This window comes from Loa loa (genome assembly GCF_000183805.2).
Source record: "Loa loa unplaced genomic scaffold supercont3.386, whole genome shotgun sequence".
NCBI lineage: Eukaryota > Metazoa > Nematoda > Chromadorea > Rhabditida > Onchocercidae > Loa > Loa loa.
Genome location: NW_018108566.1, coordinates 2701 through 15560, shown reverse-complemented (window position 1 = coordinate 15560; position 12860 = coordinate 2701). Strand labels below are relative to the sequence as shown.

Genomic DNA, 12860 nt, shown 5'->3' with positions numbered 1-12860 from the left:
CATAATCGAAACTCATCACTTGGCCTTCCTTTTCCTGCTTTTATCCTCCCATTGTAAATATTCATTGGCTATCCACATTTTTTTACCACTTTTAAAATTCCAATCATTTTGTAAAGATTTCATAATTCATGGAGTGACTAAACTTTGAAATCTTGAATAGGACAATTTTAGGGAAAATAGTGAAAGAATAGGTGAGGTGATACAGTTGATATTGAATTTATCACTTCATTCCCCAAACTACAAAGTCATACTGCCAAGAATTTTTGTTCGTTTTTGAAAAGAATAAAAATGCTAATTTTTAATAGTTGTTATCAAATATTTTAATATGGAATAGCACAACGAAATTACCAATTGGTCGAATAAATCCTTATTAACTTTTCAGGCATTCACTATTTATATTAATGTAATTCGAATTAACTTGCAGAAAATATCAGACTGGAAGCATATAGGAATTAGGAAGCAACTTGAGGACAATTTTAAGTGTAACCTCAAACATTTTCACTTGTATCTGAGAATTACTTGTGAATCAGCTTATTAAAAAAAAAAAAGAAAAATCGGTGTTATCAGCTGGTTATAATGAAACTGGTACGTTCTTTTTTTCGCTACACTTGAATAGCTTGAATATGAGCTAGTTAATCGTCTTAACTCACAGGAATTAACTGATAAAAGATATCAAACTGATCTAAACAAGAAGCAACTTTAAGTATAGTTTCAAACATTTTCACTTATATCATTAAATGCGAGTGGAAGAAGAATCGTCGGGATTTGAAGAATTCAGGTTTTCAAAGTTTACTCAAGCTTTTGCAGTAATTCCAACTTTCCTAAAAAAAAAAATACAAACCCATATTTAAGGAATTAAATGCACAACAACAAATCGAAGTACAATTTGGTTTGCAAGGAGAGGAATCAGAAGAAAATGAGCATATGGAATCATTCGTTGATCGTCGTGCCGCAAATTTTCGGGAACGGCGGCGAATGTGCAGTATCAATGTCGCTTTTATGGTCGCTTTTATTTTTATTCACTAAATTAATTAGCATGTTTCTAATAAAAGCTCGAAACGATATAAAAGTTTTCTCAGAAGTTGAAAGTTGTGTCATCCCATGACAAATCAATTTCAATGACATATTTTAATATCCTCGTAAAAAGAGAGAAATAAATTACAAACGAAGCAATTCATGTGCACATATTAATTCGTGCACATGAATTAATTTCGCTAAAGAAAGTTCTGAAAAATCCTTAGTTTTTAGCTGAATTACTGCATCGACAAGAAACTTTTAATATTATATAATTACTTATTTATGGGTAGTACGGTGATTGGAAATAAATTGCCACCATTAGTGAGTAGAAAATTAATGAGCAACGAAAAATAGTAGATTTCTGATCACTGACATTCTAGTAAAGAAGATAAGTATGTTTCCTTTAGTGACTTTAAAGCTTTCATTGATTTATAGAGTGACTTGGAGAAAATTTTCGTTAGCACTGAACAAATTTAAAATTTAAATTTTGTAATAAGAATTAGAAATCGATATTTCTTAATCATTCCAACCACTAAGGCCCATACCTTATTGAAGTAATTTGATTCCCTATTGAAGTGATATTTGAATTCCTTATTGAAATAATACTTAGTGAATGAATATTGTGCTTCAGTGAAAAGTGATGTTTGCAGAAACTACGACGATATATTCCAACATTTCCGTATGAGAAACGCCTATCCAAAATAGATACCTTGAATCTAGCAATTGCATATATTTCACTTCTTGAGAATCTACTGAACAGCGATCATCAAAACATGCATGCTTACTTGAAAGAAGCTCTTGTAATGGCTCGTTCTGGAAATCCACAAGCACCACCCTGGAGTACCAGTGGTTCGTTAGTTTCTCTTTTTCAAGGTATTCCTTGGAGTTATTGATGAAAAAGAGTCACATAACGGATCTTCCATTCATACCAACAAAGAAAAAATTTTTTTTTGAAACGCCTGTTTGTTCGCGTCAGATCTAGCAGTTACGTCACAGTAAGATTTAGTGTGAATGAATCAACTCATTTCACGCTTGCAACAATTGGATATTCTTTGAAAAAATGTGTATATAACTTTACTTATATTATCCTCCACATAGTACCCTTTCAACTTGTCTATTTGATTTCAATTCAAATATATTACAGATCTCATAGCTCGTCTTAGTTGGATTAACTGGAAAAAACTGGGCATCAAACCGATGTGATACTATACGTACGGTAAATTATTTATGCAATACAAGAAACTAGTGAACACTTTTAAAATAAACAATGGAAATATTATGGATTTCGCGCATTTCCGCCGAATACTTGTTCAACACCCGTCAAAATTGCATTTAAACTGAATGGATCATCTGGATTAGTGCAGCGTGATCCGATCAAGGAATCCTGGAAGATTGATTTATGAATATGTAAAAATGTTATCACTTGCAGAAGGAAATAAATTGTCACCTGTTTATAGCCGCACAAACATTGACAAGTACCAAAGCGACATTCTGAAAAATTTGGACATTGCTTGCTGGTCACGCATCTCTCAGCTAGATGTACTCGTCGTACACATTTATCCATAACAGAGATTTCATCAATTCCACAACTTTTCTCGCATGTTGCAAATCGACCATCATTACTCTGTAAGAAATTGGAGATGACATCAAATCGAGTACAAAAATGAAAAATATGCGGAATGTCTAAACTGCGTTGTTGCGGCCAGTATCGTTGCTAATTAATTTGCATAAATATTAAAATAATGACTAAGCTCTACCATTAGCTTGCACTACAATTAAAACATCTCACCGACAGCATCGTTTTGGCAGTACTGTAGAGAACCACAACAATAACATCATTGTTCAGGATGCGAGCCTTTTGTTGAACCAGTATTGCTCAGAAAATCCACCAATACCCTAAAAGCACCTTTTCAAGCCTACCTCGTTGTAAAAATTTTGGTTCATCAAAAATTTAATTTTATAGTATAAAAAGGGATGGCAACAAACTGATTGCAACAATTCTCATAGAAGAATTTATTCGTTACTAAAAGATATCACAATAGGATATCTGTTTTTATCCAGCTGGGCATAATTCCATATCTTACTATCAAAAGTTGCTTGTAGCAAAATCACTGATAAATTATCTTATCTAAAATTTCCAAATAATCAATCCAATTTCAGTATTTTTCTAATCTGTATTTGTCTCGCCGAGTCTTCCTGAATTCATTTCAAAGGAACAAAGTGCGCATCAAATTCATAAATAAACATTACAAAAAACGAACTGCCTCAATCAAATAGCTAATCATCGACAAAGTAAAGCTTAGTCATTTAAAAAAAAAAAAGAAATATATGTAAAATAGGATCATACTGTATATCACGCAACAACGACAGCTATGGCATACCGCGTCATCTCAGTTTCTGACGTCTGATTCTTAATACTTACGTAACATCCAGCTTTCTGCATTTAAAACCAGTAGTTGTGGAATATTATATCCAGAAAGTTAGTTCCATTACTCTTTCAGGATTTCATTCCAGTAACGATGAAGATGAAAAACGAAACAAGGAAATGTTAAAAAAAAATCCAAACAATGCAAATAACCTAAAACTGAAATACTATTCTTAAAACACTTAAGAAATTGCATTGTGTATATTGCTTGTATACAATTTGTTTAATTTTCAGGTAACTTTAAGATAAATATAATAAGTTTTGTATCACATATCTGTAGCTTAACTATGCTATGTTATCAATTTATTTCTTGGTTATACACTAATAGATTTAAGTGCCAAATATTCAGAAGTATCCAAACAAATGATAAATGCATCAGGTGTTAAATTTAAACGATAACTTACAGGATGAAAGCCATCTTTGCATTGACAAAGTCCCAAGATACAATGCATTGTTACGCCGCCTTCGCACTGAAATTGGAATTTGGAACTACCACAATGAATAATCATTTCAACCTGTAGTTTTGCAAAGATTGTTCTATGAGGTATTGTTAAGAAATATTATTTAGAACAGTGCGCTTCTTCACATACTCATCGTTCAATAAAATGAATGAATAAGAGATGGATAGAAATGAATGAATAAATAAGAATGAATAAGAGATGGATAAATCAATAAGTTGATGGAGTAAATGGTGAAAAAGAAAAAGAAGAAAGAAAGTCCAAGACCTGTTGATGAAGTTGACAAGGGTCCTCTCTATGTGCTATACTTAAACACTGATTATTAATATAAAGCGGAGTTGGATCGCGACATGGTTTTGGACAACATAAACTCGTTTTCCAGCCAGGTTCCGAGATTGTGTAACAGTGATGAGTAAGGGGTCGACATCGATGTTTCTCGGAGACACCCATATCGCACGACTGCCTTAAAATTTGGGAACTGTGACAACATTTATAGCATAATCAATTGTAATATTCGGGCAAATAAACTAAGTATTCTAACTTCAAATGAATTTTTTCCTAATTTCTTGGCAAAGAAATTACGATTAAAAATGATAAAATATACGTTAAATCAGGTTCTCCATAGGGACATTTCAATTTACAGCAATGTCCCACGTATGGACTGCCGTACGCGACACATCGATAACCCAAAGGACAGCTATCTGTTGATGCAGCATTTTCAAGCATATCAATATCATTAATAAAAAGACGCCGACAAGCTTGTTGAGGTTGTGTTCCATCCGGACATACTGAAAATCATTCATTGGAAGGGATTATAAGTTCAATTAAATTCCTTGAATATTTTACATAACTTTAAAGAATTGTGATTTATACTGAATTTCATTTCAAGTGCATAAAATAGTTTAATTCTAAATCATTGCATAATGTGACAAAAATTTTGGAAGTTTTTTTTTTTTATCGAATTATTTCCAAATTCATTAACAAATTTTCCTGTAAAAGTAATACTACCAAATAAATTCAACATTTCAAAGTGTTTGAAACTATCTGTTACATTTATTATTTTGGATATGTTATTGTGAGGAATGTTATGGATCATTTGTGTTAATTAGACGAATTTAAATTTCCTATAAACATACATGCAAAACATCGCTGTCCGGTCACATCACGTGTAGTACCGGGCGCACATTGACATACTCCAGCGATGCATGCATTGAAAACATCAACACATTGGTTGTCCTTTTCGCAGTTTTGTCCCCAATGTGCTACTCTCTGACATTCTACTCCATATAATTGTTGTCCTGATGGGCAAGCTGAAGTATAGCTCTATACGTTCATTTTCTAGAATATCGAATAAAATTTGTGTAGAAAAAAAATTTAGAAGTTTGAAATCAACATGGAAAAGCTTACACACGACACACTCTCCGTTGATAATACTTCCGCCCCAACATTCACATTTCCCATCTCGACAAAGAAGCGGCGGTTTGCAGTCCCTTTGACAACTGTCACCAATTTTGTTCGGAGCTGAACAGATTTCAAATACCAAAGATTATGAAGAACATTAATTAGCAGATGTATTGGAGAATTTATTGGGTAAAAACTTGAAAGTCATATATATATATATATATATATATAACAATTTCTGATAAAACCATCTACGATCGTTCGATAGAAATGTCAAATTTTAAGAAAAGTGAAATGGAGTTTTAGGATCAGCCTCGCCATTCTTTACATTAGTCATAGCATCCAAAGAAGCTTTTGTAACTTAAAATAATAAAAACAAATATAAATCGCTCAACCATAAGTAATTAAGTGACGCATTTTAGTGAAAGTAAAGAAAAGTTTTGCTTATGGTACCTGATCTGCATATAGTTGTCTGTCCATCAATATCAAACTCTTCGAAATTTGTTGGACAAGTACATCGTTGTTCTCGGCAAACACTGTTCATACCATAACAATCTTCATCAAACAAACACTTACTGCCAATCAGTTTCTCTGTAATCAATGTAATCATAAAATCTTATGCTTCATATAACCAATCAATTTTTGAAATTAATATCAATTTAATTAATGTCGATCTGTGAAATTTCTCCTGTAAAATCCTAGAGCATTATCCCATTATAGTATGCTATTACTACCATCACTCCCACTTATTAGAGTTACCTGGAAATAATACCGAATGATTGAAAAAGATTGATATAATGGAAGGTTATGCGTGAATCAATGAATGTTATGATAACTTACGTGTGCAAGGTACATCAAAACCATGAAAAAGTTTGATGAAATGAAGTAAGGCTGTTGTGATGACACTCAAATAGTACGTCGCCATTTAGATTCAATGGATTCATTCGTTTCGATAATGTGTGTTCATGTATGTATGTGTATGTGAATGCGATGAAGAATGCATTACACCTTTAGGGAGATCTGGGTCGGTGAGCGACCATCAATATGACAAGTTTTTCTTTTATGTACATCGATAACCACACATATCTAAAACGTACACACACACACGCACACACAAACACACAGACATACACGCACACACACACACAAACACACAGACGCGGACACCCACACACACATGTATATATGCACGTAAATCTGATCCAGCTATTTTTGTCAATCAGGAAGATTGAAATTGTTAATTGACTCAGCGCTTTAAGCATTAAAATATGAAAATACGAAATTTAGCAGGAAATTTGATGAACAATAAGAGTTGATGGAAACGAGTGATGAAATTTTGGCTGTTTTTGAAATATTCGAAATATTCGTCTTCTGCACCTGTAAAAGAAGGACAGATCAACCTTTTATTCATAATTTATGCATTAATTCAAGAGCAAGTTTGTTTATCTAAGTTTGCTTATCATCACCGAATTAAGTTTTGATCAATGGCCTCTGACCATCAATGAGTAATTGAAACATCCCCCACATGTTGAAGTTGTGACGAAGCTTGTTAAAATACATCCTAAATGAATCTTGGCCTGTCATTTTTGGCAGTTGATACTGCTGTCATTGCTGTTGGATAGCATAGCATAAGATTTAATTGCTAATAATAATTTTTAATGAACAAAAAAAAAGTGAAAATTAATTTTTATTACCGCAAAACATCTGCACGAATATTTACATACGATGTCATAAAAATACAAACTTCATTTACTTTTTATAATTGCAAAAAGTAGTATTTTCTTCTTTTTTTTCTGGAAGCATTGATCTCCTGTAATAAATAGTTGAAAAAACAAGCCAAATAAATGATCTATCCGTTTATGACATATCTTTCAATAATCACCTAAGAAGAACGGGAATTTTTTAAAAATGACAAGAAATAAATATAGAAAATTTTTGTTTATTAAACATGTTTGTACTATAAACAGCCATTCATCAGTAATTCAGAGTGACATCTAATATATCCTAAATTGTAAACAAAACTTCAACTTCACTCCACATGCTGATTGAGAATAAATAAACGTCTGCATTTTGGCTCGAATAATGACTAGACAACAATAACCATCAAGAGAATATTTCTTTTATTTTCTACAAGTTTGAAATATCTTCGAATTTCTGCAATAAAGTATTAAAAATTATTCTAAATTGCAAAAAATTATAATTCCCTCTCTATTTTCATTTTTCCTTACTTGCTGCCAAACAAAAAAAAAGTAAAAAAACACTTATCAATTATTAACTTATCTCTATTATCCAAATAAATGAATTATACTACTCTCTTAAATGCATCACAATTAAAAAAATAAAAATAAAAATTGTATGAAGCATAGCAAAATGATCGAGTATTTGGATCTAAATTTGTTTGATAATCCCTTTTTTTTTTTTCAAAAACAGGTTTTATATCATATCCAATTTGTATTGATATAGTGATGGTAAAATTGAACCAGCTTCATTTAAAAAGAAAGAATGAAACAATGGAAAGAACAGTGGTAGGCAGCAAATTAACTAAACCTCAAGAACAGGAAGGAAATGAAAAGAAAAATGGAAAACGGTATATTGCTGGTTATCAAGTTTTTCTCGATTGGATTTTCAGCATCGTAACTCGATTTGAATATTTATTGCATCTTTTATTCACTTGCTGTAATTTTCATATCAGAATTTTTCAAAATCCTGCTGGGATTGGCAGGGAAATTAGAATTATGCATTTTAGAGAAATATGAGTTTGTCATACAAAACAGTTCCTTTGACGAATTTCGTCATATAGAATTCAATTTCCTATCAATTTTTAAGGTGTTTTTATAATTTAATAAATGTTAAGTGATAATAAATTGTTTGCAACTAGCTCCTTCAGAGAACCCAACAGGTAACAGCAGGACCAGCACCTGCTAAATGATGTTGATTACATAACACTGAACATGATAAAAGAGGGAGTGTTACTGAGGAAAATGATAAGTGAATGGTAGGAATGCTCCGAGTCTAACGTTGACGATATAGAATTGTGATACGTATGCGGGAGCAAGAAACCTAATGCTTTCGCATCTGTATCCTTCGATAGATTCGCAACGGAGGCTCGGAGCCACATGATTGATAAGACATAGATATGAGGAGTATACAGTATGATAACTCCCTCTCTCCTCGTGGGGGGGAGGGGTGGGATGAAGGGGGGCGGAAAAAAAAGGAAAAAGAGGAAAAAATATTACATTATTTTCTTATAGAAATTTTCCTAATTTTATCGATATTTATAATTTCTGAAAGTGAAAAAGACATACAGAAATGATGACCTAATCCAGAATGCATTTTAAAAATTCCGGAAGAATGCAGCATTCGCAAAGTTGCTCTGCTATACATCATGCATTTTCCCTTCCTTATTATCACAATATTTATTCCATAGAGTTTTGGCAAGTTCATAACACGACAATTCTCCAGCATGTGTTGCAACCATACGTAATAAAAAAACACCATCTTGTCTGAGGAAATGAAATACGAAACGTCGTAACGATTGACTGTCAACCATTTTGTAACCTTCAATGCCCGTCAGATACTTTCCTACGAAGTTCAACTGCCTGTAATTGATGTCAAACAAATGATAGTTAATTGTTGGGAGATTGTTGCTAAGACGAACAACCATATAAATATCTTTTTAAAAAACAAGGATATGTGCATCGAAATTCGGACATTGATGATGTTAGTTGGCTACGATTAAACGGAACAAACTCTACCAATTAAATGGCAAACGATAAGAGTCCAGATCGGAGAACTCAAATACCCTTGTCATGTTTCCGGTTACACCTCAATAGCATTTAGGTTGTCGTCAAAATGTTTAAACTATTTTTATGAAGCTTAAATAAACAGGATATGCCAATCAAGAAATTACGAGGAACTCTGGTAAATAGCATTTCCAGTATATCGCAAAATTGGTTTTGCTGACACAGAATATTTGGAAAGAGGAAAAACGAGCCTGCTAGGGACAACGGAAATATATATCCAATATAAAAGAGAGCAAACTGTGGCACCAGCTAGCAAGAAATACCAAAACCACAGGAAGAGGAATATTTTCTCGTTAAACATGTTGATCATGAGAACGCATTGCACTGTATGTCGATGAACATTGCCAAGCACCTAGTAAAAAAGAAAAAATGAAAAATATATGAATTAAAAAAAAATTAGACAATTCTACAATTCTAATGGGATCCTACTGAACAAAATCAGATTAAATTGAGTTCAGTTGAAATTCACTGATTCTTCGGTATGCAATTAGTCATTATTATAAACTTATTCAGTAACAGAAAGCGACAAAGTATCATCTTTACAAAATAGTGATATCATCCGTCCTTGATTTTTGCTTCTGTTATTCAAGGCTGATGCGATTAAGCATCAAAGTTAGAATAATAAAGATTAATATAGGTCATTGAGATAGAGTTCATATAGACATTGCTCAAAGCTAAATTGATAAAACAGACTATTAAATCAATAAATTGGAAGCAAAGATAGAAAAAAAATTGAAATTAAGAGAAACAAATCAGTCTGTTATATAACTACGTTTTAATTTTTATGTCATTCTCGTGATGTTTTAATCAGTTTTATTTTCTCATTGAAGGTTACGTGTAACGTCAAAATGTTTTAGATGTGAAAAATTTGTTGTCCACATAAATGGCTTGTAAAAAGTACTGCTTACTTTTACTTCAAAATCACACAATGTGACACGTGGAAAATGGCCTGATTCTTCCCATTCTCGTCCATTCATCAAATCATTCAACACCTGCCGAATAAATCTTGTCATTCTCTTCAATTATCACTTTTTCTCGTTATTGTCACGACCATCACTTTCTCATTAATATCATTACCATCATAGTTAGGTCAATCTTATTATTACTATTTTCTATCCTCCTATTATTGCCATTAATCATTCTTAATAAGGCATCCTTAGTCTGGATATTTTTGATACTTACCAAGGTAACATTAATATTTGAAATTTCAACTTTGTCTCGTTTTTGAACTCAGTTACAATTCTGACAAAACAAAAAGACGCTTCAACTTATTTATTTCCAAGAAGAAAACACTTTTGATCAGGAACAGGATTTTTTTTTTCCTTGCTAATTTCTAAAGTTTGCTGAGATTTATCATTATGATGATATTTATTGACTGGATGAAAAAAAAAACGAAACAAATTTAATTGGCCAAAACTTATAAATTGGCTTACATTTCACAACGTGTATTTTAAAGTATTTAAGAAGCTCTGTAATGATGAGAAAAAAATGCATATTTCGAAATCAAACCTGTAATCCATACCATTTGCTACGATTGCCCAAAAATGTATTGAGCAAGAAAATTTGCCCTACGATATTTACCGTGTAAAGGATTTTCACCGAAATGTACAGAAATGTTACAGCGGCACCACTGCTACGGGTGCAGATGATCAGATTTAATAACTTCAATCGATTTCCAGTCATACTAAAAAAAAAACGAAAAGTTCAAGATCCTATAAGGTACAAGAAACTCTCTCATTAATTTTGACAGTGTAAAACCATTAAAAATCAAAGCCATTATGCTGGCATCATTGATAAGTTTTGTTTTAAAACGATAAACCAAAGTAACATGCAACAAATACACGAAGAAATTGACAAGTTCCAGAAAAACTGAAATAACTCAACAGCTTGCTGAAAGTAACAAACCACTTGATGTTTCACATGAAGTGCCTCCTCAACATTTGTGGCAATTGTTTGCAAGGCTTTATTCCTGGAATCCAGATCCAGTAATCGTGAATCGCATGCCATTTGCACCAATGATTGCACATGGATGCCTAGAAATTAATTTAGCGATCAGACAACGAGCAAATTCAATATGGAGAATGGGAATTGAGGAATTCAGAAGAAACCATTGGTTGAGAAATCAAAAGGCGGAAATAATTTTCCGCGTCATCTTGTTCCTCTTCAAAAACATGAAAATTGTCGTACGGTAAGAGTGGAATTTTTTTGTAATTTTCATGATTTTAGATGAAAAATGCTGAAATTTGTGTTTTTTTTTTAGTTTATATTAAAAAAAAAAATTTAGTTTACATAATACTGAATAAAATGAAAATATATGGTAACATCTAATAAGCGATAAATGCACCATTATAAAATGGATAATTAATGTGGAATGAACCTGACTGCCAATTGAGTAGCCTCCAAACGATGGTAGGTACATAAAAAAGGAGTGCTTCCAAAGCAAGTACAAACGGTACCCACTGATAATATCCAATTTGCCTATTTTCTCGTTCAGCATAATTATGAGGAATATAATCGTGCAGGGGTAGAAAATATGTATTCTGTACCCAGCAATAATTTTCTGTATACTGCTCCATTGGTTCCGTAAACGTTGCAGGTACCCAGCATTGTATCGGGAAACCTATGTAAGATGAGAGACATCGTAACGACTGTTTATGAGACAAAGGATAAAAAAAAAACAGTCATTCTGAACATTATACTTGTAATGTTAACAACAAAGTAATCCTTCTTCATGAAAGAAGTGCATAGATAATGATAGATAATCTGTGTGGAATATAAATTGAAGGACAAAGAATGAGTAAGTTGAAAACTGATAAAATAACACCAAGTATGGTTTATTATCAAAGATATTAATCATGAATTGAGAAAGAATAACTTACCAACATACTGCTTCGCAGATACAAGAATAGCGAACACTAAAATGTACAAAATAATTCAGTGATGGAAAAGAAAGATCAGTTTAATCTTAATTTCACGTTTAATTATTTTTCATATCATTTGGAGGTTAAGCTATTTAATAAACAAACAGCGATTTCTATTTCTGAGGATATTACTAATTCTATTTTCAATTGCTCAATAACCTCATATTTCAGTCGGATTATTTGAATAATACTTTATTAAGAAATCTAAATTTCAGAATTTCGGTTTCTGGCATAACATCGAAACATTGCATTTAAATGTCCATCTTATAATTTTGATAAAAATTTATCAAAATTTAGGCTGACTAAATAGAATATTAATAACGTACGGATATAATGTCAATATTTTGTTTTTTGTTTACTTTTGGATTTTCACTTTTAGTAAGTGATTTTTAAGTCTGAAAATTCGTAGTAACAAACAATTGTTTGTTTTCATTCGGCATACACCGACAGCTATTATTTCAAACATAACCCATGACCTTATCCAGTCGTATTGCAAAGAATAGGTGGAAGTGGTTGTATAGGAAGCTTGAGGGTATGATTAAACTTTTGAAGGTAAAAATTAGTAAGAAGCTGTTAGCACCCTTTAACCGCCTCTTTTTTACCTGTAAAAAAAGTGATCATTTTCACCTTAAAATATTTGAAATGCTTTCATTGATTCCTTCACTATTGCACTCTGTCATTCAATTTCGTTAATCTCATGCTGTGTAATAACACTGATTGTTTTATCTTTCTGTTACTATTATTAAGGATGAAAGGAAAGATCAATGCATACTTTATTTTATTATTTTGCTCTTTTTCTTCTTTTTTTTTTTTTTAAAATTGTTTTCTTTACTAA

The 12860-nt window shown here is 32.0% G+C and overlaps 3 protein-coding genes across 3 annotated transcripts; 1 reads left to right on the top strand and 2 right to left on the bottom strand.

Moving 5' to 3' along the window:
* Positions 1-415: 415 nt before the first annotated feature.
* On the top strand, positions 416-2220 carry LOAG_03370 (helix-loop-helix DNA-binding domain-containing protein; the record flags this gene model as incomplete). Its single annotated transcript, XM_003138907.2, has 4 exons — positions 416-585; positions 853-1002; positions 1668-1866; positions 2162-2220. The coding sequence occupies exons 1-4, from the start codon at positions 577-579 to the stop codon at positions 2218-2220; spliced, it is 417 nt and encodes a 138-aa protein (XP_003138955.1). The 5' UTR covers positions 416-576.
* Positions 2221-2293: 73 nt separating this feature from the next.
* LOAG_03369 (hypothetical protein) lies at positions 2294-6571 on the bottom strand (the record flags this gene model as incomplete). Its single annotated transcript, XM_003138906.2, has 9 exons — positions 6142-6571; positions 5755-5892; positions 5308-5421; positions 5037-5210; positions 4505-4688; positions 4168-4363; positions 3847-3912; positions 2465-2641; positions 2294-2401 (listed from the first exon to the last, which is right to left on the bottom strand). The coding sequence occupies exons 1-9, from the start codon at positions 6224-6226 to the stop codon at positions 2294-2296; spliced, it is 1242 nt and encodes a 413-aa protein (XP_003138954.1). The 5' UTR covers positions 6227-6571.
* Positions 6572-8677: 2106 nt separating this feature from the next.
* On the bottom strand, positions 8678-12019 carry LOAG_03368 (innexin unc-9; the record flags this gene model as incomplete). Its single annotated transcript, XM_003138905.1, has 7 exons — positions 8678-8900; positions 9296-9456; positions 10013-10096; positions 10614-10734; positions 10975-11137; positions 11482-11724; positions 11984-12019. Coding segments are annotated over 7 exons (1031 nt in total), but the record flags the coding sequence as incomplete, so codon positions are not given.
* Between the last annotated feature and the right edge of the window lie 841 nt (positions 12020-12860).